This window comes from Hyla sarda, chromosome 1 (genome assembly GCF_029499605.1).
Source record: "Hyla sarda isolate aHylSar1 chromosome 1, aHylSar1.hap1, whole genome shotgun sequence".
Lineage (NCBI taxonomy): Eukaryota > Metazoa > Chordata > Amphibia > Anura > Hylidae > Hyla > Hyla sarda.
Window position 1 is genome coordinate 221542148 of NC_079189.1, and position 27453 is coordinate 221569600.

Consider the following 27453-nt stretch of genomic DNA (forward strand, 5'->3'; position numbering starts at 1 on the left):
TGCAACTGTGACCTGTTGCCAGAAATACATCTTGTGCATCACCTACATTTGGTCACAATTGCAGCAACGTGCATGGGGCAAAACAAGTGATCTTCGGCTGTGTTATTTTTGTTGTGTCCAAAGTTGTTATGTAGCCCTAGCCTAACATGTAAGGGACTAAATAATGGCAGCCCTGTAGACTTTTACAGTGACCTGTCAGCACATCTAGACAGCTGAGGTTTTTGTTATATTCATTACTGGTCGTTGTAGTGTGATGTTGGTTCTCAGTCACCACCGGCTCCCACTGGTGATGGTTCCATCAGCATAGTGGTACTGTGGTTGGAGGAACTGGTGGAAATTATGTTATTTTCTGATAGTATATATTTAATATTCAGTTGTTTTTTTTTTTTTTTTACATTAATATAGGGTAGCCACCCTGCCTGAGCTGCTAAATTTGGAGCTGATGTGTACCCGTCACCTATGCCACCTATTGTCAATACTGTAATTCCAGCAGAGTCATTGCAGAATTGTCAGCAAAGGACTCATACCGAACAGAGTTTGCAGAAGTCCATGCTGCATAAAACACTTTATACGCATATAATAAAAGCAAGTTTTCTGCCACAAATCTGCCATGTAAATATACTTTTTAAGGGTAGGGTAACACACTCCGCAAAATCCGCTGTACAGTGGGAAATATGCTGCATATTCTTGTATGATCAAATACACAGGGCTACCCACAGCAGCCCTGTGTGTGCAGTGATGTTTAGAGGCGGGGTCAATGCGTCAAATCAATGTGACCTGCAGGCCCACCAAACCTCACTGCAAACACAGGGCTGCTGCCAGGGAGAATACGCATCATGTGTAGTGGATTTTGCGCAATGTAAAATACGCTGTGCATACGTTTAGTGTGACCCTACCCTAAAGGGTTGTCTAGAAAAAAAATGTAATTCTTTTTTTTTGTTTACTGTGGCCAGAATGGGGCGGGGGGGAAATGGGGGGGGGGGGACTCTACTCTCCTGCAGATCACCTGCCTCTGCTGCTATTCTGATGCAACCTGGCCCACCGCTTTGCCCTTCCTGGTTGCCACTTGACACAATAAAGTGCCCGCTCCACCAAACAATCACTGGCTGCTGTAGTGACCCTGCCTCAGCCAGGCACTTTTATTTCCTTGTGTTGAAAAACTGGAAACTAGAACATTTTAACATATATTGTTTTTTATACATAGTGACATAGAAAACAGCACTTTGACTTAAATTAGTATATTTCTTATCATAGATTCCCTTTGAATTCAGCTACCTGGTAAAATATTTATCGGCATGCGATACAGGACTAGTTTAACCTTTTATTGTATGTTTACATGGGGGACATTATTTTCAAATTAGTTGGAGCAGCAAAGTGGAGTCAAAACTATTTTTAAAATGATGAAATGTTGTCTCATCCCACAAATTTTTCATCTCACCTATCATGAAGAAGGTTAACCCCCCACTTTTAGAGCCGTGTCTGGCATTTTAACAGTCATCTCTGAATGCCTGACTGTTTTTTCTTCTTCTTGCCTTTCCGTCTTGCCTGTTTAGATTTCTCATAGCAAACAAATGTCTCTAATGCTTCTAGTTTCCAGGAAGATTGCCAGGGAAAACTTTCAACTCCATAAAAAGAGAAGTAGTTAAACATACACATACGGTGTATTTTTTACTTGAAGTCTTTAATGTTTTCACTGTCCTGTTGTAGTTTTATAAAGTTTCTGATCAGTTTGAGCGTCACCAATAAACAGGTTCTTTATGAAATGTGAAAGATTGTGACTATGCATGTGCTTATCTGTGTAATGCTGACAGCGCAGCAAGAATAGAAGAATGAGCACAGCAGCCATAAACAATTACTTGTAATATGCAGGAATGACAGCTGGCAGCGAACTGAGCAAGGTCCAAATATGGGATCTCTTCCACTCCTCCCATAACCTAAACATTTCATCTGCAAGTTTATTTATAAGCTCATTTGAATGTTTCTTGCAAACACTAAGATTTTTCTCTGTGTTCTTTTTTCCTTTAGTTCATCTGCAAGTGATCTCTCCAACTACGAACATGGGTACTTAAGACGGAGCCCTGACCACTACAGCTCAAGGGGTAGCATGGAAAGCCTGGAGCACACTTCATCTGCATATCCTTGTCATCTTTCTCCAGCCAAGTCTACCAACTCCATAGATCAGCTTAGTCATCTGCACACCAAAAGAGACTCTGCATACAGTTCGTTCTCCACCAATTCCAGTATTCCAGAATACCATCCCATTATGTTCTGCAAGGAGAGATCTTACTCTATGGAAAGTATGCTTTCTCGAGGAAACTTGCAAGATGGAATAAAGCATGCAGATATAAGGTATATAAAGACAGTCTATGATTCTCAACGTGGAGTGTCAGAAGAGTATGAGGTCAATTCTTCACTTGTCAAACAGCGAGCCAGATTTTCAAGTGGGTGCTCTAAGAACAGTGGTGGTCCAGTTGGTAGGTTTGACCACAACAGATTTTTGTCTGAGGGGGATATAACTGAAAAGGGCCCTCCTATGCCACCTGCTCGGAGAGACAGCTATGCAGTAACAAAACATCATGAACGACCAAGTTCTTGGTCTAGCATGGACCAGCATAAGTCTTTTCGAACACATTCCAAAGGACCAGGATTAACTATGGCTTGCAGCACAAGTCAACAGCAAAAGCCAATGTATGGGGAAGGACAATTACATACAGTGATGGAAAAGAGTCCAGAGTGTAGCCCTTTAATGAAACCTAAGCAAACGTATTCACATATTCCTCAGCCTGGACAACCTATGCTTCCTACAGGAATATATCCTGTTCCTTCTCCTGAACCACATTTTGCACATGCCCCACAACCACTTAAGACTAATAATGGAAGACTTTACCCAGCACTAGCCAAAGAAGGGGCATCCTCTGGCGGTAAAGGAATTTCTTATTCACATTCGGAAAGCAATGTAAAAACTAATCAAAACGTCCACAACAGTTCTACTTTGTCAACAGACCAGTCCAACAGAATTGATAAAAAAGTTGAAGATGTTGCTCAGTACAAACTCCATTTTTCAGTTAGTCCTGAACATCAGACTGGTTCTCCACAAAGCATCGAAAATAAAATGTCACCTTCAAGATTAAATCAATCATCCATTAAAAGTGATCACCTACTGAAAACTGATTGTAGAAAAAATGCACAGGAGCTTAGTAATACTGAAAAAAGGAGACATTCTGGCCCTGCCTTCCAGAACCAGTGGAGCGACAGCCAAAATAAGTCAGAGGTGTTCTGTGCTGCTACAAGTATCGACTCATGCAGAACAAATAACAGCACTGATACAAACAAAGATAAAGAATATGGACTCTTATACAGTACAGGATCTTCATTGGATAGTCAACTGGATGAAAGACATTCTCCACTTATGTCTCCCTATAAAAGTAAATTAGAAAGCAGAAGTTTTACAAAGCACCTTGAAGATGTTGACTGCTCAGTAATGTCCCATACCAGCCCCCACCAATGCAATGAACCTTCATCTCCTTCTCAAAAGAATTCATTTGATTATACAAGAAGAAGACTACATTCAAGTAGCAACGAAAGTGGCAATAACTTAATACATGGTCGGACAGATGTTAAACAACGAGCTTCAGTTTTAGAAAAAATTAGCAAAATTGAACAACGAGAACATGAAACCCAAAAACCTCAGGCTTCGTTTGGAAGTGTATATGGCCAGCAATCTGCACAAAATCTAAGAGGAACAAGCAACAGAGCATCTGTGAACAGCAATGAAGACATAAAGAGTAAGTTTCATTCACAGGATCATGTCCCCGGAGTAGACTCCCGTAGATCTTCAAGTTCCCAAGTTAATGATAAGGTTACTGGGACTCAGCAGTTGAAAAGAGCCGTAAGTTTCCACAGTGCAAAATTAGGGGATGCTCAGAAAACAACACTAGAGAGTCAAGCAGACAAAATTCAGGAGACTAATAACGAGCAGTGTGTTTTGCAAGCCTTGCCAGACAGTGATAAAAGAACAGTGGAGTCTCAAACAATGCCAAATAAAGAAGACCACTGGCAGATTGCTTCACAGGACACTCTCGGTTTTAACAGGGCTTACAGGAACAGTATCAAAGATGCACAGTCCAAAGTCCTAGAAGCAACATCTTATAGGAGGAAAGATTTAGAAATTAGCCCACCACAATACAAGAAGCAAGAGAGAAGTGTGAAGAGACCTTCTTCAGCCGTTGTGTACAGTAAGTCCCCTGCATCCCCACATGCCCCAAAAGAAAGACACAGCATTACACCCACAGACAACTTTTTGAAGAATCAAGAATCTCAAAGCCAAGAAGGAACAGGTGCACCACACCAAGTAGCTCGAATTGGGGCAAGAAGGCGTTTGACTACAGAGCAGAAAAAACGTTCCTATTCAGAGCCAGAAAAGATGAATGAGGTTGGAGCATCCGACAATGAGTTATCAAATACAAGCATTCAAAAAAGGGGACAAAATATCAGCTTCTTGGAACAATCAGTGGCAGACAGACGTAGAATGTTTGAGAGGGATGGCAAAGCCTGTTCAACTGTTAACCTGTCCAAACCAGAGCTTAAGCAACTTCAGCAAAATGCTCTTGCAGACTATATACAGCGTAAAACTGGTCGGAGGCCCTCATCCCAAGAACCTGGACTCTTAAAAGAAAGGTCACAGAGTACCTACTTTTCAGGGAGCTTAATGGACAATCAGAGTGTCTCCTCTACATCTAGTATGAATTCCCTTCAAGAGCAAAATATATTTCGAACTAGGGATTCAAATCTTTCTAAAACAGGACGTGTATCCTCAACTCTTCCCCCTGGTCTTACAGGATTGTTTGACTTTGCAAGCTTGGAGAAAAGTGACTTTCCAGAGAGCAGGGGTCGCACCAGTTCTTTTGTCCAGCAACGACTTTGGATGGAAAGTAGATCCAAAAATGAGCTAAAAGATGTCCTACCAAGAGAAGTGACATCTTCGAAACCAACGGAATTATTAGAGCTTTCAAAACATCGTAAGTCTGATAGAACAACATCAGCTGAAGATTTGGTTCAAAATTTGGCCCAGAATGCTTCCCTACATGTGAGATCAAGGTCCTCTCCTGCTGATGAAAACAGAAGCCAGGTATGTGAGCTTTATGCGTTGTATAATATTTATAAGATGGTCCTTTACATCATGCGCATTGGACTACATCAGACTTTTTATATCAATTTTTTAAGTAATTTTTTTAGGCAGTCACATATTATTGGATCTTTAGACACCTTATACATTTATTGTGGGAGACTAGCTTTATATGGAAAGGCAAATAGTGTAAAATGCAGAGGCAGGGACGTAGTAGTACAGTTTAAAACAAAGATGCTCCTGTTTTATTTTCAGAACAAAATAAAAATACAGCAGGTCCAAAAATGTAAGTTCCTTAGCAACTATGCTATAGCAAGGATTTCCAGTTACTCCTAGATTTCTTATACCTTACTTTGCTTTTCCTGGATGTGATATTCCCCTACTACACCTATGACAGATACCTTGGGAAAATATAGCACCATCGGTGAAACGGTCTCACAATATGTGAAACCTATATTGTTATGGTTAACATATAGATGCAAGTTTATGTAGTTGATGATACTCATGTATTGTTAAGCATAAAGTTTGCACCCTTGCTGCCAATATACTATACTGTCCTTTAAAATTTTTGTTTTATCTCATAGAAATAGATACAATGCATTTGAAAAGCTTTAGGACCCTTTCACCTTTTTTTTCACATTTTGTTATGTTGCTGCCTAGTAAAAAAGAAAATTAATAATCAAGTTTTTGCCATCATTCTGCACTCAATAACCCATAATAACAAAGTGACAGCAGAATGTTAGAAATCTATGCTAATTTATTGAAAATGAAAAACTAAATACATAAGTATTCAGACCCTTTACTCAGGGCTTAGTTGAAGCACCTTTAGCAGTGATTACAGCCTCCAGTCCTCTTGGGACAAGGTTTACACATCTGTATTTGGAGCTTTTCTGCCATTCTTCTCTGCAGATTCTCTCAAGCTCTGCCAGGTTGAATGGGGACTTTTGGTGGAAGACATTTTCAGGTCTCTTCAGAAATGTTCAAGTCAGGGCTCTGATTGGGCCACTCAAGGACATTTACAGAGTTGTCCCTAAGCTGTTTCCAGGTTGTCATGGCTGTATGCTTAGATTCATTGTCTTGTTGAAAGGTGAACCATCGGCCCAGTCTTATGTCCTGAGCACTCTGGATCAGGTTTTCAGAGAGAATATTTCTGTACATTCAGCTTTCCCTCAACCCTGATCATTCTCCTGTCTAAGCTACTGAAAAACACCTCCACAGCATGATGCTGCCCCCACCATGCTTCACTGTAGGGGTCGTATTGGGCAGGTGATGAGCAGTGCCTGGTTTCCTCCAGACATGATGCTTAGAATCAAGCCCAAAAAGTTCAATCTTGCATTTATCAGACCAGAGAATCTTGTTTTTCACATTCCTGACAGTCCTTTAGTTGCTCCAGACGGGCTTTCATGTGTTATTTACTGCCATAAAGCCTAGATTGTGGAGTGATGCAGTAATGATTCAGCTTCTGGAAGTTTCTCCCATCTGTACACAGGATCTATGGAGATCAGCCAGACCATTGGTTCTTGATCACCCCCCTTAGGCTGGGTTCACATATGTGCGGCGTCCATGGCGTGCACCGGAGGGAAACTGATGCTAGAACTGATCCCATTGATTTGAATGCTACAGTTCACAATCATCCAGAATTTTGATGCTAAATGGTTGGACATGCCAGAAGGCACCGGATAGGGGAACGTAGCTTCCTGCGTTCCCCTGTCCAGCGTCCAGAAAACAATGGACACCGGATGCCATACAACTGATGACAACTGATGCACGTTGTCATCAGTTATGGCATCAGTTGCATCAAGATCTAGGTTGAGTTCCCCTATGCCGAATGCCGGACATATGTGAATCCAGCCTTACCAAGGCTCCTTCTCCCCGATTAGATTGGTGTGTCGGATAGCTCAAGGAAGAGTTCTAGTTGTTCCAAACACCTTCTGTTTAAGAATTATTGAAGCCACTGTGCTCTTGGGATCTTTCAGTGTAGCAGAAGTTTTTTGTACCTTTTTCCAAATCTGTGCCTATTCACAATCTGAGCTTTACAGGCAGTTCTTTCCCCAGCTGTAACACTTTATATATACAGGTGACTCCAATCAAATCCAAGAAAAAATGGGAGGTCCCAGAGCTAAATTTCAAGAATCATAGCAAAGGGTCTAAATACATATGTCCATGCAATATTTCTAAATTTCTATTTTAACATTGTCAATATGGAGTATTGAGCGCAGAATGATGGGGGAGGGACTTGATTTTCTTTTTTTCACAAAGCCGCAACATAACAAAATGTGAAAAAAGTAAAAGGGTCTGAAGATTTGGCAAATGCATTGTATATTAGTTTCACACCATATATTGTTAGATATTTCTATACAAATTTTATTTTTAAAGTATTTTTAAAGGATATATTAAAGTATCATTAACATTTTAAAAGTTGGTAATATTAATATATTGGAGAATACAGAAAAAAATCATTTTGGGAAATTTTCACCAACTAAGGACTTTGAACTATAAATAATCGGGAAAACAAATGTACACTTGGTGAGTGGTTCTTTTACAAACCACTCACACTCTTTGATTGCCTATATTGCAATATCCCATGAAGATCCTTGTCCGCTACAATCCACTTCGGTTGGTTCCAAACCACTCCGAATAGGTAAATGAAAAAACAAAAAAATATACAAAAAATCGGAGAGCGGTCTGAATCAACTATAAAGTGCATACAAAGTCTTTTCTTCGCACTTACTTCACTGAGAGTTTTTTTTTTTCTAAACCCCCCTCAGTCCTGCACACCTTCAAACATCCACCCTGGACACCACTCACTGCACCGGGTGTTCACCTCTCGCTTTTCCTTCTCACTTCGAGAGCTGCCGGAATCTTTTGGAAGCAACCGAAACCCAAGCATTCTTTATTCGTACAAGGTAACAAATTTATTTTGCTAAAACATACAATAAATTAATAAAAGTACTAGTACAACATTATCCGACGCGTTGCGGGGATTATTCCCCTTCCTCAGAGATACACTCTTCTACATCAGTAACCGTCTTATATACATCTTTTTCACTCCAATTCTAACCCGGAAGCAAATTCCTATTGGACAACACATACACCTGGAATCTCTTCCAGTGTTAAATAATATTTGATTTGTATATTATATATATTTTTTTTTTATGTTTTTATGTTTATTATAAATAAACATAAAAATATATATACAAATCAAATATGATATAACACTGGAAAAGATTCCAGGTGTAGGTGTTGTCCAATAGAAATTTGCTTCCGGGTTAGAATTGGAGTGAAAAAGACGTCTATAAGACGGTGACTGATGTAGAAGAGTGTATCCCTGAGGAAGGGGAATAATCCCCGCAACGCGTCGGATAATGTTGTACTAGTACCTTTTATTAATTTATTGTATGTTTTAGCAAAATAAATTTGTTACCTTGCACGAATAAGAATGCCTGGGTTTCGGTTTCTTCCAAAAGATTCCGGAAGCTCCCGAAGTGAGAAGAAAAAGCAAGAGGTGAATGCCCGGTCCAGTGAGAGGTGTCCAGGGTGGATGTTTGAAGGTGTGCAGGATTGAGAGGGGTTTAGGACAAAAAAAAACCTCTCAGTGAAGTAAGTGTGAAGAAAAGACATTGTATGCACTGTATGCACTTTATAGTTGATTCAGTACGCTCTCCTATTTTTAGTATATATAATTTTTTTCATAATATTAAAGGGGTATTCCAGGATTTTTTTTTATTTGACTATGCTACAGGGGCTGTAAAGTTAGTGTAGTCCATAATATAGTGTCTGTACCTGTGTGTGATGGTTTTCTCACAATTCTTATGTGATTTTAACCCCAATATTTATTTTTAACAGCATACAAAATGACTGTTGTCTCAGATTTTTCCCAGCTTGCAATGCGGCCGAGACCTGACTCACTAGTCAGCTGATGACAGGGAGCCTGTCTGCTTCAGTGGGTGGAGGGATCGTTTGGTGGGCAAGGGATCAATCTTCAACTAATGCAAAAGCTGTAGGCACCCTGATTGAAAACCATAGGTCTTTTGAATGGATGCAGCTCATATGTTTCAATGGGTGGAGTGGCTGATGTGTGGGAAGGAGGAAAATGGAATTGTGGGATTTGTAGTAAAAAAAAGAAAAGTTAAACAGGAAATACCAGTTCACAAAAAGCTAGCCACAGTTTTATGGTAATCTCATGACATAGTCATTTACCCCCAAGACAAGAGCAGATCCTTCCTTAGCCTGTCCATTACTGTCTGCCAGGTACATACTAAAATCGCCTTATGGTGGATAACCCCTTTAATATAGAACTGTAAAACTAGCCAATTTCACAAATAGCACCATATTATTTGTATTTAGTTTCCTGCCAAATATATGAGAATCTAGATATCCTTACATTATCTATCACCTACATACAGGATGGATGCCACCTGTATTGCATTTTATCTCCTATGCAAATCATTTAAAGTCTGGATTTTTAGGTCATGAAGACACATTTAGGAGTGTGCCTCTAACCTGGGAACATCTTTTGTTTACATTAGTAGAATCTTTTTTACTATTCACCATATAAGGTAGAACATTCAATAGATTTAATCTTCTACAGAAAGTAACAATAATGTAGCCATCATGTTGCAATGAGAAGTTATTGGGTTATTAAAAGTGTGTAAAATTCTATCAGAAAATATTCTTTCGGGATGTTTGCTGCAGTAACTTGGTACTTGGTATTGTCGCTGATGGCTCTGTCTGACTCTTTGACCCAAGCAGCGAGACAAGCTCCCTCTTACTTTGTGTTGTTGTCTCTCTGGAGATTTTATATCTGAATAGCTGGCATTCTGGAGGAAAGAATTCATCACGTAAAAGTCTCTTTTACTAGTGCTGCCCATCCTCTATATACCGGTCTTTCTTTATTCATTAAGAGCCTAGTACTCATTTATATTCCATGCACTTTGTTTCCCATAGAAATGCTATCACTATAACACCATTGCAATGTAGTCACAGTTATGTAGTAGTCATATATAAACCTATCTTCTTGATATTCCACTATAATGACTTGACTCCAATGTGTATGTCCGTCTACATCCTTCTGTGTATGCCCTATTGTGCAACTTTCCTTTCACATTGTCTTTTTTCGTTAACTTTTTAAAATCTTCTCATTATTCTATATTTCATATTGGTCCTCTTAATATTAGCAGATATAGAAATGTTTTTGTCATTCAATAGGAAATTATGTTATTTGCGACTGAGATGCAATTTTTTGTATGTTTCTGCATTATTTTCTTGCTACAATTATAATGATGCAGTGTAAGGGTTCACACACAGTTTTTTTTTTTGTTTGTTTTAGTTTTTTTGTGTTTTTTCAGCCAATTATGAAAACAAAAGGATGCAAAAAAATTTATAAATTACTGCCATTTTTTCAGTTTTTTTCTATGAATCAAATACAGCCTTTTTTTTTAATTACAGTGTGTGAACATGGCCTAACAGTGTATTAACATTGTTGCAATGCAGTCACTAGTATAATTCCAGTATTACTTATTTATAGCAAATTTTGTTGGGTATAAGATTACTTTAAGGAAGTTGCTGTAAATATAACTAATAATATATTTTCTGACTGTTCACACTAATAACTGGTATAATTTTTGTTTAGATGAGACTTTTTTTCTGGTATACAGTCATGGCCATAAATGTTGGCACCCCTGAAATTTTTCAAGAAATGAAGTATTTCTCACAGAAAAGGATTGCAGTAACACATGTTTTGCTATACACAAGTTTATTCCCTTTGTGTGTATTGGACCTAAACCAAAAAGGGAGGAAAAAAAGCAAATTGGACATAATGTCATACCATACTCCAAAAATGGGCTGGACAAAATTATTGGCACCCTTAACTTAATATTTGGTTGTACACCCTTTGGAAAAAGTAACTGAAATCAGTCACTTCCTATAACCATCAATGAGATTCTTACACCTCTCAGCCGGAATGTTGGATCACTTTTCCTTTGCAAACTGCTCCAGGTCTCTCTTATTTTCAACAGCAATTTTAAGATCTCTCCACAGGTGTTCAATGGGATTTAGATCTGGACTCATTGCTGGCCACTTCAGAACTCTCCAGCGCTTTGTTGCCATCCATTTCTGGGTGCATTTTGACGTATGTTTGGGGTCATTGTCCTGCTGGAAGACCCAGGATCTCAGCTTTCTGACACTGGGCTGTACAGTGCGACCCAAAATCCGTTGGTAATCCTCAGATTTCATGATGCCTTGCACACATTCAAGGCACCCAGTGCCAGAGGCAGCAAAACATCCCCAAAACATCATTGAACCTCTACCATATTTCACTGTAGGTACTGTGTTCTTTTCTTTGTAGGCCTCATTCCATTTTTGGTAGACAGTAGAATGATGTGCTTTACCAAAAAGCTCTATCTTGGTCTCATCTGTCCACAAGATGTTTTCCCAGAAGGATTTTGGCTTACTCAAGTTCATTTTGGCAAAATGTAGTCTTCATTTATTTTAAACGGATAGTTTGCGCTGACACTGATGCTCCCTGAGCCTGCAGGACAGCTTGAATATCTTTGGAACTGGTTTGGGGCTGCTTATCCACCATTCGGACTATCCTTCGTTGACACCTTTCATCAATTTTTCTCTTCCGACCATGCCTAGGGAGATTAGCTACAGTGCCATGGGTTGCAAACTTCTTTATAATGTTGCGCACTGTGGACAAAGGTAAATCTAGATATCTGGAGATGGACTTGTAACCTTGAGATTGTTGATATTTTTCTACAATTTTGGTTCTCAAGTCCTCAGACAGGTCTCTTCTCCTCTTTCTGTTGCCCATGCTTAGTGGGGCACACACAAACACACAATGCAAAGACTAAGTGAACTTTCAGGTGTGATTTTTATATTGTCCACACCTGTTACTTGCCTCAGGTAAGTTTAAAGGAGCATCACATGCTTGAAACAATCTTATTTTTCCACAATTTTGAAAGGGTGCCAATAATTTTATCCAGACCATTTTTTTGAATGTGTGTAACATTATGTCCAATTTGCTTTTTTTCTTCCCTTTTTGGTTTAGTTCCAATACACACAAAGGGAATAAACATGCATATAGCAAAACATGTGTTACTGCAATCCTTTTCTGTGAGAAATACTTCCTTTTCTTGAAAAATTTCAGGGGTGCCAACATTTACCGCCATGACTGTATAAAGTGACCAAAAAGTGAGAAATTCTGGACTTGGACTTTGGATTTTTTTTTACGTTTATGGCATTGACTGTGCGGTTTCATTAACATTACATTTAAATAGTTCGGACATGTCCACACGCAGAGATGCATGCAAAATGTTTGTTTATTTTTGTTTACATAAATTTTTTATTTATTTTTGTTTACATAAAAAAAAATTTAAATGGGAAAAAGGGGTGAATCAAACTTTTATTAGTGAGTAGGGGCCTATGCACATTAATTAACACCTTTTTTTTTTACAATTTTACATGCATATTACATATTAATATTACATGCAATATTTAACTGCAAACTCTGAGCAAAGTTGTGCCATAACAAAACTTAATAATAATAACTCTTTATTTATATATAGCCACACAGATTCCGCAGCACTGTACACTCAAATTGATTCCTGTTCCCATCGGGGCTCACAATCTAAACCTATCCGTATGTGTGGGAGGAATAGCCATTGATCAGTGTTATTGGTGCTTCACTATTCTTGAAGCGCCAATTCAACACCCTCTGACTGTCTTTGCAGCTTATCGGGACCCTGCGATTTCACCGCTGAGGTCCCAAACAGTTTCCCTAATCATCTGGCACATACATTTTAGCACTTTTAGATGCTGCAATGGTCTTTCATTACAGTATCTAAAAGCTAAATGCCAGACATGAGCCTTATCGGTGATGTCCGGCATTAGCCGTGGCTCCTAGCTAATGATTTATATAGTGGTAGAGGGCACAGGGCGTACATATACACCCTGCATCATTAGGGGGTTTATGATAACTAAGCAAAGAAAAGTAACCAAAAAAGCAGTGTGCCCACATGTTGTTGCACCAGTGTTTACAGGAGAAGGGAAAGTGGCCCCACTAGGCTGCTTCTGTACACAACTTCCTTCCTCTTCATTGGGTTGGAGGCTGAGCCATATGTCAGGGACACTTAATGCTTGAACTGCCGCCTATCTCTGCAAATTATACACAGAGCAGATGGGCAGCATAGGAATATTAAAATAAAAACATCTGGGAGGGAAATGTCCTTCAGGCTTGGTCAGTTGCATTAGCGAAACAATTGTTCATCAAGTGACCATTTCTGTTTACTCAACTGTTGTTCAACCATCAACCTCCTTGTTACGCCGAGCGCTCCGGGTCCCCGCTCCTCCCCGGAGCGCTCGCTTCACTCTCCCCGCGGCAGCGCTCCGGTCACGTCCTCTGACCCGGGGCGCTGCGATTCCGCTGCCAGCCGGGATGCGATTCGCGATGCGGGTAGCGCCCGCTCGCGATGCGCACCCCGGCTCCCCTACCTGACTCGCTCTCCGTCTGTTCTGTCCCGGCGCGCGCGGCCCCGCTCCCTAGGGCGCGCGCGCGCCGGGTCTCTGCGATTTAAAGGGCCACTGCGCCGCTGATTGGCGCAGTGGTTCCAATTAGTGTGTTCACCTGTGCACTTCCCTATATCACCTCACTTCCCCTGCACTCCCTTGCCGGATCTTGTTGCCTTAGTGCCAGTGAAAGCGTTCCTTGTGTGTTCCTTGCCTGTGTTTCCAGACCTTCTGCCGTTGCCCCTGACTACGATCCTTGCTGCCTGCCCCGACCTTCTGCTACGTCCGACCTTGCTTTTGCCTACTCCCTTGTACCGCGCCTATCTTCAGCAGCCAGAGAGGTGAGCCGTTGCTAGTGGATACGACCTGGTCACTACCGCCGCAGCAAGACCATCCCGCTTTGCGGCGGGCTCTGGTGAAAACCAGTAGTGGCTTAGAACCGGTCCACTAGCACGGTCCACGCCAATCCCTCTCTGGCACAGAGGATCCACTACCTGCCAGCCGGCATCGTGACAGTAGATCCGGCCATGGATCCCGCTGAAGTTCCTCTGCCAGTTGTCGCTGACCTCACCACGGTGGTCGCCCAGCAGTCACAACAGATAGCGCAACAAGGCCATCAGCTGTCTCAACTGACCGTTATGCTACAACAGTTACTACCACAGCTCCAGCAGTCATCTCCTCCGCCAGCTCCTGCACCTCCTCCGCAGCGAGTGGCCGCTCCTGGGATACGCTTATCCTTGCCGGATAAATTTGATGGGGACTCTAAGTTTTGCCGTGGCTTTCTTTCCCAATGTTCCCTGCATCTGGAGATGATGTCGGACCTGTTTCCCACTGAAAGGTCTAAGGTGGCTTTCGTAGTCAGCCTTCTGTCCGGAAAAGCCCTGTCATGGGCCACACCGCTCTGGGACCGCAATGACCCCGTCACTGCCTCTGTACACTCCTTCTTCTCGGAAATCCGAAGTGTCTTTGAGGAACCTGCCTGAGCCTCTTCTGCTGAGACTGCCCTGTTGAACCTGGTCCAGGGTAATTCTTCCGTTGGCGAGTATGCCGTACAATTCCGTACTCTTGCTTCAGAATTGTCCTGGAATAATGAGGCCCTCTGCGCGACCTTCAAAAAAGGCCTATCCAGCAACATTAAAGATGTTCTGGCCGCACGAGAAATTCCTGCTAATCTACATGAACTTATTCACCTAGCCACTCGCATTGACATGCGTTTTTCCGAAAGGCGTCAGGAACTCCGCCAAGATATGGACTCTGTTCGCACGAGGCGTTTCTTCTCCTCGGCTCCTCTCTCCTCTGGTCCCCTGCAATCTGTTCCTGTGCCTCCCGCCGTGGAGGCTATGCAGGTCGACCGGTCTCGCCTGACACCTCAAGAGAGGACACGACGCCGTATGGAGAACCTCTGCCTGTACTGTGCTAGTACCGAACACTTCCTGAGAGATTGTCCTATCCGTCCTCCCCGCCTGGAAAGACGTACGCTGACTCCGCACAAAGGTGAGACAGTCCTTGATGTCTACTCTGCTTCTCCACGTCTTACTGTGCCTGTGCGGATGTCTGCCTCTGCCTTCTCCTTCTCTACAGTGGCCTTCTTGGACTCTGGATCTGCAGGAAATTTTATTTTGGCCTCTCTCGTCAACAGGTTCAACATCCCGGTGACCAGTCTCGCCAGACCCCTCTACATCAATTGTGTAAATAATGAAAGATTGGACTGTACCATACGTTTCCGCACGGAGCCCCTTCTTATGAGCATCGGATCTCATCATGAGAGGATTGAACTTTTGGTCCTCCCCAATTGCACCTCGGAAATTCTCCTTGGACTTCCCTGGCTTCAACTTCATTCCCCTACCCTGGATTGGTCCACTGGGGAGATCAAGAGTTGGGGGTCCTCTTGTTCCAAGAACTGTCTAAAACCGGTTCCCAGTAACCCTTGCCGTAACTCTGTGGTTCCTCCAGTAACCGGTCTCCCTAAGGCCTATATGGACTTCGCGGATGTTTTCTGCAAAAAACAAGCTGAGACTCTACCTCCTCACAGGCCTTATGATTGCCCTATCGACCTCCTCCCGGGCACTACTCCACCCCGGGGCAGAATTTATCCTCTCTCTGCCCCAGAGACTCTTGCCATGTCCGAATACGTCCAGGAGAATCTAAAAAAGGGCTTTATCCGTAAATCCTCCTCTCCTGCCGGAGCCGGATTTTTCTTTGTGTCCAAAAAAGATGGCTCCCTACGTCCTTGCATTGACTACCGCGGTCTTAATAAAATCACGGTTAAGAACCGCTACCCCTTACCCCTCATCTCTGAGCTCTTTGATCGCCTCCAAGGTGCCCACATCTTCACTAAATTGGACTTAAGAGGCGCCTATAACCTCATCCGCATCAGAGAGGGGGACGAGTGGAAAACGGCATTTAACACCAGAGATGGACACTTTGAGTATCTGGTCATGCCCTTTGGACTGTGCAACGCCCCTGCCGTCTTCCAAGACTTTGTCAATGAAATTTTTCGTGATCTGTTATACTCCTGTGTTGTTGTATATCTGGACGATATCCTAATTTTTTCTGCCAATCTAGAAGAACACCGCCAGCATGTCCGTATGGTTCTTCAGAGACTTCGTGACAACCAACTCTATGCCAAAATTGAGAAATGTCTGTTTGAATGCCAATCTCTTCCTTTTCTAGGATATTTGGTCTCTGGCCAGGGACTACAGATGGATCCAGACAAACTCTCTGCCGTCTTAGATTGGCCACGCCCCTCCGGACTCCGTGCTATCCAACGCTTTTTGGGGTTCGCCAATTATTACAGGCAATTTATTCCACATTTTTCTACCATTGTGGCTCCTATCGTGGCTTTAACCAAAAAAAATGCTGATCCCAAGTCCTGGCCTCCTCAAGCAGAAGACGCCTTTAAACGACTCAAGTCTGCCTTTTCTTCGGCTCCCGTCCTCTCCAGACCTGACCCTTCCAAACCCTTCCTATTGGAGGTTGATGCCTCCTCAGTGGGAGCTGGAGCTGTTCTTCTACAAAAAAATTCTTCCGGGCATGCTGTCACTTGTGGTTTTTTCTCTAGGACCTTCTCTCCAGCGGAGAGGAACTACTCCATCGGGGATCGAGAGCTTCTAGCCATTAAATTAGCACTTGAGGAATGGAGGCATCTGCTGGAGGGATCAAGTTCTCCTGTTATTATCTACACCGACCACAAGAACCTCTCCTACCTCCAGTCTGCCCAACGGCTGAATCCTCGCCAGGCCCGGTGGTCTCTGTTCTTTGCCCGATTTAATTTTGAGATTCACTTTCGTCCTGCCGATAAGAACATTAGAGCCGATGCTCTCTCTCGTTCCTCGGATGCCTCAGAAGTTGAACTCTCTCCGCAACACATCATTCCACCTGACTGCCTGATCTCCACTTCTCCTGCCTCCATCAGGCAGACTCCTCCAGGAAAGACCTTTGTTTCTCCTCGCCAACGCCTCGGAATCCTCAAATGGGGTCACTCCTCCCATCTCGCAGGTCATGCGGGTATCAAGAAATCTGTGCAACTCATCTCCCGCTTCTATTGGTGGCCGACTCTGGAGACGGATGTTGTGGACTTTGTGCGAGCCTGCACTATCTGTGCCCGGGATAAGACTCCTCGCCAGAAGCCCGCTGGTTTTCTTCATCCTCTGCCTGTCCCCGAACAGCCTTGGTCTCTGATTGGTATGGATTTTATTACTGATTTACCCCCTTCCCGTGGCAACACTGTTATTTGGGTGGTCGTTGATCGATTCTCCAAAATGGCACATTTCATCCCTCTTCCTGGTCTTCCTTCTGCGCCTCAGTTGGCTAAACAATTTTTTGTACACATTTTTCGTCTTCACGGGTTGCCTACGCAGATTGTCTCGGATAGAGGCGTCCAATTCGTGTCTAAATTCTGGAGGGCTCTCTGTAAACAACTCAAGATTAAATTAAATTTTTCTTCTGCATATCATCCCCAGTCCAATGGACAAGTAGAAAGGATTAACCAGATCTTGGGTGATTATTTGCGACATTTTGTTTCCTCCCGCCAGGATGACTGGGCAGATCTCCTCCCATGGGCCGAATTCTCGTATAACTTCAGGGTCTCTGAGTCTTCCTCCAAATCCCCATTTTTCGTGGTGTACGGCCGTCACCCTCTTCCCCCCCTCCCTACTCCCTTGCCCTCTGGTCTGCCCGCTGTGGATGAAATTTCTCGTGACCTTTCCATCATATGGAGAGAGACCCAAAATTCTCTCTTACAGGCTTCATCACGCATGAAGAAGTTCGCGGATAAGAAAAGAAGAGCTCCCCCCGTTTTTTCCCCTGGAGACAAGGTATGGCTCTCCGCTAAATATGTCCGCTTCCGTGTCCCTAGCTACAAGTTGGGACCACGCTATCTTGGTCCTTTCAAAATTTTGTGTCAAATTAATCCTGTCTCTTATAAACTTCTTCTTCCTCCCTCTCTTCGTATCCCTAATGCCTTTCACGTCTCTCTTCTCAAACCACTCATCCTCAACCGTTTTTCTCCCAAATCTGTTCCTCCCACTCCTGTTTCCGGCTCCTCGGACATCTTCTCGGTCAAAGAAATTTTAGCTGCCAAAAAGGTCAGAGGGAAAAATTTTTTTTTAGTGGACTGGGAGGGTTGTGGTCCTGAAGAGAGATCCTGGGAACCTGAGGACAACATCCTAGACAAAAGTCTGCTCCTCAGGTTCTCAGGCTCTAAGAAGAGGGGGAGACCCAAGGGGGGGGGTACTGTTACGCCGAGCGCTCCGGGTCCCCGCTCCTCCCCGGAGCGCTCGCTTCACTCTCCCCGCGGCAGCGCTCCGGTCACGTCCTCTGACCCGGGGTGCTGCGATTCCGCTGCCAGCCGGGATGCGATTCGCGATGCGGGTAGCGCCCGCTCGCGATGCGCACCCCGGCTCCCCTACCTGACTCGCTCTCCGTCTGTTCTGTCCCGGCGCGCGCGGCCCCGCTCCCTAGGGCGCGCGCGCGCCGGGTCTCTGCGATTTAAAGGGCCACTGCGCCGCTGATTGGCGCAGTGGTTCCAATTAGTGTGTTCACCTGTGCACTTCCCTATATCACCTCACTTCCCCTGCACTCCCTTGCCGGATCTTGTTGCCTTAGTGCCAGTGAAAGCGTTCCTTGTGTGTTCCTTGCCTGTGTTTCCAGACCTTCTGCCGTTGCCCCTGACTACGATCCTTGCTGCCTGCCCCGACCTTCTGCTACGTCCGACCTTGCTTTTGCCTACTCCCTTGTACCGCGCCTATCTTCAGCAGCCAGAGAGGTGAGCCGTTGCTAGTGGATACGACCTGGTCACTACCGCCGCAGCAAGACCATCCCGCTTTGCGGCGGGCTCTGGTGAAAACCAGTAGTGGCTTAGAACCGGTCCACTAGCACGGTCCACGCCAATCCCTCTCTGGCACAGAGGATCCACTACCTGCCAGCCGGCATCGTGACACTCCTACTATCAAATTTGTATGGTCACCTTAAAGGAATTGTATACTCCAAATAACTCAGGGGAGTTGTTCACTGTTGTGCTTCTGCAAATATTATTGTAACAGGGCACGGCAAGTGGTGGATCCTCTGGGCCTGTGTGGATGATGACGTGAGCCATGCCAGGGAACGGAGTCTAAGGTGCCGCTGGTCTCCACCAGAGCCCGCCGCAAAGCGGTATGGTCTTGCTGCGGCAGGCGGCACCCAGGTCACTACCCCTGGCACGACTCATCCACACAGGTAGCTGGGAGGTGGCGTGGAACAGAAGAAGACTAGCAGGATTTGACAAGATGGCAGTAGGTCAGGGCAGGTAACACAGGTGCAGGGTACTGGCCATTTAAATGTAAGAGCTCTGGCGCACGCGTGCCCTAGGAGGAAGGGGCACATGCGTTGGGGCTGCAGGAACATGGAGAGGCGGAAGATGAGGGAGGTGAGTGACGGGCTGGGATTCGCATGCGGGTGTGCCCTGCGATGCGAATCCCAGCCCCGCCGGCAGTGGGGACAAGCGTGTCCAGCCAGAGCGCAGGTGTTACAGTACCCCTCCCTTTGGTCTCCCCCTCTTCTTTGGAATTCAGAGAGTTCCCCACTACACAAGACCAGGGGGTTTCTGGAATGGGAAAAGGCTGTAAGGAACTTGCAGTCTTCTGTCATGGAGTCTTCCATCTTCTAAGGTGACCAACTGGCAAGGAAGAATGTCCCCAATTCAAGACTTTACCTCTGACTTTAACAGGCACAGAAGATATCACAGTGGGAACAAGACAGTGATCTTGGCAATCTTGTCCCCAACAAGTTTCCAGTCAAGTTGTGGAGAATGATGTTGAAGCCAAGGAAGACCAAGAAGAAGCTTCGAAGTACAATGTGGTAGCACATAAAACTCGATTTTTTTCCTTATGCAAATTTCCTACTTGCATGACGAGGGGTTTCGTGCAAAATTGCACCTTACAGTTCAGATTTTGTTCATTAACAGAAGAGATGTAGAACGGCTTAGCAAGACGAGACACTGGAAGACGGTGTTAATGGACCTGGGAGGCACCAACGAAGTTACCAGCGGAACCGGAGTCCAAAAGAGCAGAAGCGATGAAAGACATCTTGGCAGAGGAAAATAATTGAGGGTGGACAAGCGAGGAGAGGTAATACTAACATCTAGGGAAGCCACTCCTACTTGTCCAAGTTTAAAGTGTTCTTCCAGACGCGGAGGAACATATAGAACAGTCTTTTAGAAAGTTCTCCGGACTGGCACAATATAGGCACAAATTCTCACTGCGTCGACGGGATTTTTCCTGCTGCGTTAAGTGAAAATGGTCCACTTCCATAGCCTCTTCGACAAGAGGCAAATTAGAGAGTAGGGGTGGATGTTGGACGACGAGGCCAGACGAGATAAATGCTGTGTTCGGGCAAGTTCTTTATCCAAAGGAAGTTCCTCCTGCCTCTCGGCAAAACGCACATGAATTCGAGTGGCTAAATGGATACGTTCGCTTAGGTTAGCTGGAGAATCTAGTGCAGTGAGAGCATCCTTGATTCGAGAGGATTTTTTAAAAGGCCTCATCATTCCTAGAAAGTTCAGAGGCAAGAGTGCGGAACTGAACCGTGTAGTCACCAACGGAGGAGTTCCCTTGTCAGAGGTTCAGTAGAGCCGTCTAGGCAGAGGAGGCAAGGAAGGCTGACAGGTTCAAGGAGACCGGATCTCTATGATCCCAGAGAGGAGTAGCCCAGGCCAAAGCTTTTCCAAACAGTAGACTGAACACAAATGCCACTTTAGCACCCTCTGTCAGGGACAGATCCACCATGAGTTCTAGATGGATAGAATACTGCATCAAAAAGCCTCTATACAGCTTGGGATCTCCGTCATACTTAGAAGGCAAGGACAAACTAAGCTTGGTCCCAGGAGAAGCTGCAGACACAGGAGGCTCAGGAACAGGTGGCTGCTGTTCCTGAGCCTCCTGTGTCTGCAGCTTCTCCTGGGACCAAGCTTAGTTTGCTGTTGCTGCTGAGCGGCAAGAAGCTGTTGCGCCTGACGGGCTAACTGCTGCGACTGTTGAACCACGATGGTGGGAACATCCGAGACATCTGGCAAAGGCACCCCTGGCGGCACCCAGGTCGCTACCCCTGGCACAACTCATCCACACAGGTAGCTGGGAGGTGGCGCGGCACAGAAGGAGACTAGCAGAACGTGGCAAGATGGCAGTAGGTCAGGGCAGATAACACAGGTGCAGGGGAGGTAAGGTAGCAAGGAACAGGTACTCGGTAACAGGGACACAGGACTTTCACTATGGCACAAGGTAACCAAAGATCTGGCAGGGAAACAAGGGAGGAGCCGATACTTATAACAAGAGCACAGGTGAATACACTTAATTAAATGAGTACTGGCCCTTTAAATGTAAGAGCTCCGGCGCCCGCACACCCTAGGAGGCAGGGGCACACGTGCTGGGGCTGTGAGAACACGGAGAGGCGGAAGATGAGGGAGGTGAGTGACGGGCTGTGATTCGCATGCGGACGCGTCCCGTGATGCGAATCCTAGCCACGCCGGCAGCGGGGACATAAGCAGAGAGCTCTCAGCTGGCGTGTCCGGCCGCAGCACAAGTGTTACAATTATCATGTCTTATTGGCAGGGGAAGCCACTGCTGGCCAATACTTTTTTTTTTTACAGCTAAGGAATATGTAGTATTACCAGTTTGAAGTATTGCCATGCATTCTAATAAACTGGCCGACCATGTAATACATTGACAGAATAATTTCTTGCTAGTGGTGCTCAATTCTAGCTTATAGAATGGAGTCTTAACAGTTTACAAGATGTGTTGATGGATGTTTATTTTCTTTAAGTTGGCACAGTATTCACATGTAAGGACAGGCATTTGTGCTCCAGAACTGCTCTTTGTACTGTACTTTGGGTGAGAAATGTGCAATCATAATAATCCAATTTAAAGACTATGGAAAACAGTCTTTAGTGACCCAGACATTTAGTTTACAAGTACAGACCAATTCTTTCCTGCTGTCTTCTCCTACTTTCCCATTCTCAATGTCATTTTTGTGCATGTGATCCTCCCACAGCCATGTGTCTTCTTAACTGGAAACACCCACATAACAGCCCACAGGGACCCTGGAAATTAGGAATGTAACCTCATCCTCTTAAACTTTCCATTAACTTTTTCTGAAGGAGAAGTGAAACATTGCTTAGTAGAAAATAGCTAAGGAAACATAGGAATGAAATGCGAATATGATAAATATGATAAACACAAGCTGGCAGGGCTATATTTGACTGTTTTAATTATTATGTTCTCCTAAATCTCTAAAAAAAATGACATTATAATTAGTATATATCTAAAAAGAGACAATATCCAAAAGAAAGCATTTAAGTATATGACTTAGCTAGTGGCATAGTACTTTCCTGTGTGTATAACTCAGCTCATACTGTCAGGGCTTTAACCACTGTCCATTACGCACACATTGTGAGCTAAAGCTTAGGAAGTATGTGAGAATGCAGCTGAACATGTGGGATTAGAATGTCCATGTCACGTAATTGCGTCTGCTTCACGGGTAATAGACAAAAATGCCTTTTAACTAGGTCACGACAAAACTGAGATTCTGTTCCCAAGCCCACTGTCTTCTGTTAAACATTTCCCGACCTTTTTTGGTCTCCTTCTATCGCTTAATCATTGTTTTCCACTTCTTGTATTACAAAATACTTAATGCTTTATTTTAGGAAACTCTGATTTGAGCTTTCTACAATAACTATAAATTCTAAGTCCCTAAAGTATACCGTGGGCTGCATACCAGTCAAGTCATTTATATACAGCAAATCAACTATAAGTCCCAGCAAGCCGATAAGCTTCCCTAAATTCACCCTGCAACTTCAACTCCTTCACGCTAATCTGAGCTGTAACAGATTGTACCATCTTTCCAACCTCAGTAAAGTTAGCCAGTTAACCATAACCTTGCTCGGAGTGATTATTTGCCCCGTGCCTGGCACAGGTGAAGCTGGCCTACCTCGGGGGGTGTATAGGTCAACCACGCCCTGGCGTCACGATAAGGTTAATTACACATTACCCTGACCGACACCTCATAATCCCTCCTAAACATGCATTGGATAGTTTTAATGTAACAGTGCATGGGAAGTAAGTATATCAGTCACTCATAGGTCGACTGACTATTAAGCAGTGCTCAAGGGAGAATGGCCAGCCATTAGATTTTAGCCAGTTAAAGCACTCCTTATGCCAACAATTACCCTTCATGGCACATCCCTAGAACCCTTCTGAAAAGGGAATAGGCAATGTTGATGAGTGAGTTTTAAAGCCCTTTTGGATCGACCAATGAGTTTTCAATAACAAGCACCTATCTCAATGATTAGCACTCAATTACAAAGCCTTCACAAGGCCAGATCAATTGTGCGTCCCTAAACTTCATCATTGTCAACCGCACATCCCATTTACACAGGGAAATTTTATTTTATAAGCCACACAGAACAGGGGTTTTCTTATTTGTCGGCTGATCACAGGCCCTTTGAAATGGTCCACTTATGAGGAACAAGCATTTATAGGAACCCGATATTCAGCCTGTCTATTTTAATTTATTTATTTATTTTATTTATTTATATAGCGCCTACAGATTCCGCAGACCTCCACATGTGTAACATTGCTCTAACCATTATAAGGTAACTTGTCAACACAAGCCAAGGGTACCATGACTACTAGTCTAATCTACTAGTATTGCTGTGGAAAAAAGCAGTTTGAAAAAAAAAAAAAGAAAAAACAAGTTAACCAAGCCGAATAAAGAGACAAAAGGCTGTACTAGGACAGGAGAATGAAGCAATAAAGATAGGAGACTCAGGATGGTGACCAACAAAGTAGATGAGGTAATCCTTGAGATTAAAAGAATAAGGGAGTACCGGGTGAGAGAGAGTGGATCCATTCTAGGGACTGAGTATATGGTAGCCATGCTGGGGTACTTAATTCTCTGGCTCTCCAGCTATTATATTGCGAAACTAAAACAATTGTAATAATCAAAGGCTCTGGTAGAGTAAACTGGGAAGCCCTAGTAGAAGACCTTTGCAGCATACAGTTTAGATATTTAGTTTGCATGCTACATATACAGTAAGTTACTAAGTACAAGACAAGACAGTACTTATTCCAACTGTACTTACGGTTATGCCAACAGTTTCATTGTGGTTGTCTCAAATAGGTATCTGTCTATCCATCTATTCTTATTCATCAGATTGTGAGCAGATCCTGACAAAATTTGTCTATTTACCATATATACTCGAGTATAAGCCGACCCGAATATAAGCCGAGGCCCCTAATTTCACCCCAAAAACCCAGGAACCCAGTTATTGACTCGACTCTAAGCCTAGGGTGGAAAATACATCACCCCCCATGTCATCATCCCCCCTGTCATCATCCAGACCCCCGTCATCATCCCCCCCTTCATCATCACCTCCTGTCAATCCCTTCATCAGTGGTCTTCAACCTGCAGACCTCCATATGTTGCAAAACTACAACTCCTAGTATGCCCGGACACCCATCGGCTGTAGTTTTGAAACCTCTGGAGGTCCACAGCTTGAAGACCACTGCGGCCTTCATCATCATCCAGACACCGTCATCATCCCGCCCCCCCCCTTCATCATCACTGCCTGTCAATCCCTTCATCAGTGGTCTTCAACCTGCAGACCTCCAGATGTTACAAAACTACAACTCCCAGCATGCTGTCCGGGAATGCTGGGAGTTGTAGTTTTGAAACCTCTGGAGGTCCGCAGGTTGAAGACCTCAAGACGTTGCCTTGACGACGACGCACATGCGCAGGACGTCCCTGTGCATCATCGTCAAGGCAACGTCACTAGTCCGGGGCAGGCCCGGAGCGCAGAGAAGAGGCCCCTCCGGTGAAAATGGACAGCCCGGAACGACTAACCCTCCCCACCGGACGGTCCCTGCAGCATAGATGGCCCAGACCAGTTCACCCTTCCTTCCCACCGAGGGGAGGGGAGTAGAAAAAAAAAGGGTGGGTCTGGATGATGACGAAGGCCGCAGTGGTATTCAACCTGCGGACCTCCAGAGGTTTCAAAACTACAACTCCCAGCATGCCCGGACAGTCGATGGCTGTCTGGGCATGCTGGGAGTTGTAATTTTGCAACATCTGGAGGTCCGCAGGTTGAAGACCACTGAGAAGGGATTGACAGGCTGTTCATTCGAGTATAAGCCGAGAGGGGGCGTTTTCAGCACGAAAAATCGTGCTGAAAAACTCGGCCTATACTCGAGTGTATACGGTAAATCCTTCATAAAAAAACAAACATACTTAATTAATATAATGTAGGACTAGTTTACTACCTTTCCTTAAATCCCCTGTACAATAACACTGCAGTACTCTGGTATCATCAAGAAGAAAAGTGTCATTTCTCATTTCTGTACAGTACAGTGAGGCAAAAAAGTATTTAGTCAGCCACCAAAGTATTTAGTCAGGCCTGTAATTTTCATCATAGGAATACCTCAACTATGAGAGACAAAATGAGAAAAAAAAAATCCATAAAATCATTGTCTGATTTTTAAAGAATGTATTTGCAATTTATGGTGGAAAATAAGTATTTGGTCACCTACAAACAAGCAAGATTTCTGGCTCTCACAGACCTGTAACTCCTTCTTTAAGAGTCTCCTCTGTCCTCCACTCGTTACCTGTATTAATGACACCTGTTTGAACTTGTTATCAGTATAAAAGACACCTGTCCACAATCCAAACTCCACTATGGCCAAGACCAAAGAGCTGTTGGAGGACACCAGAAACAAAATTGTAGTCCTGCACCAGGCTGGGAAGACTGAATCTGCAATAGGCAAGCAGCTTGTTGTAAAGAAATTAACTGAAAATAGGGGGTAAATGCCCTGGGGAAGTGCTCTTAAATTTAACCTTTAATTATGTTTATTTAAAATATCACCACAAACACCATAAAGTGACCCATAAAAGTCTGATCAAATAGTGAATCTATTGTACCAAAGATATTTTGGCCCAACGCGTTTCTACTGTAATCTAAAGTTTCCTCAGGGGAGTATTTATGGTACATACAATATACTAGTTGTTCATTATTTGCCAGAATGTATTGTATTAAATAGATTGATATAAAGTGTGTATATAGACTGTCTGCTCTGGTTCACTTTTCTAGCAGAGAGAGAACACACATATATGGTTAAAACACGATACAGAGTACCATACCGAACCTATATGTTTCTGGTGTGCCCTGTAAAGATCCCTTCATGTGGATAAAGGACATGCATCTTTTTTCCAGAAAATTGAAGTGGCACAAATTTCACAAACAGAAAGAAAGGCGAGAATGCCAAAAGTTGGGAATTGATGTAGGAGACCTTTTTACCACAAGAACCCTGGCTGACTTACTTCAAGATAATGTTAGGTCAAGAGAGGAGGGACCATTCACTACATGTGCCCCAAAAAACTAATTATTTCCACCGACTAGTGACACCTCCTGTGTGGACGTATTCCTAGAATTGGTCCAGAGAGACCTCAAGGAAATCGCACCACAGGATTAATAACCAAACATAATCTATCAAGATCTGAGCGCCCGGCTATTAACCCCTTAAGGACCCAGCCATTTTACACCTTAGGACCCGGCCATTTTTTGCACATCTGACCACTGTCACTTTAAACATTAATAACTCTGGAATGCTTTTAGTTATCATTCTGATTCCGAGATTGTTTTTTCGTGACATATTCTACTTTAACTTAGTGGTAAATTTTTTTGGTAACTTGCATCCTTTCTTGGTGAAAAATCCCAAAATTTGATGAAAAATTTGAAAATTTTACATTTTTCTAACTTTGAAACTCTCTGCTTGTAAGGAAAATGGATATTCAAAATAAATTTTTTTAATTCACATATACAATATGTCTATTTTATGTTTGCATCATAAAATTGACGAGTTTTTACTTTTGGAAGAAACCAGAGGGCTTCAAAGTTCAGCAGCAATTTTCCAATTTTTCACAAAATTTCTAAACTCACAATTTTTCAGGGACCAGTTCAGGTTTGAAGTTAATTTGAAGGGTCTTCATCTTAGAAATACCCCACAAATGACCCCATTATAAAAACTTCACCCCCCAAAGTATTCAAAATCGCATTCAGTCAGCGTTTTAACCCTTTAGGTGTTTCACAGGAATAACAGCAAAGTGAAGGAGAAAATTCACAATCTTCATTTTTTACACTCGCATGTTCTTGTAGACCCAATTTTTGAATTTTTACAAGGGGTAAAAGGAGAAAATGTATACTTATAATTGTAGCCCAATTCCTCTCGAGTAAGCACATACCTCATATGTCTATGTAAAGTGTTCGGCGGGCGCAGTAGAGGGCCCGGAACAAAGGA

The 27453-nt window shown here is 43.6% G+C and overlaps 1 protein-coding gene across 3 annotated transcripts in view; it reads left to right on the forward strand.

Annotated features, from left to right (window-relative positions):
* Nucleotides 1-27453, forward strand: part of SHROOM3 (shroom family member 3) — a 339127-nt gene that overhangs the window by 254123 nt on the left and 57551 nt on the right. For all 3 annotated transcript variants that reach the window (XM_056568789.1, XM_056568790.1, XM_056568791.1), the window contains one exon: nt 2026-5128. In XM_056568789.1, the coding sequence (XP_056424764.1) occupies nt 2026-5128 (3103 nt within the window). The remainder of the gene's footprint in view (nt 1-2025; nt 5129-27453) is intronic.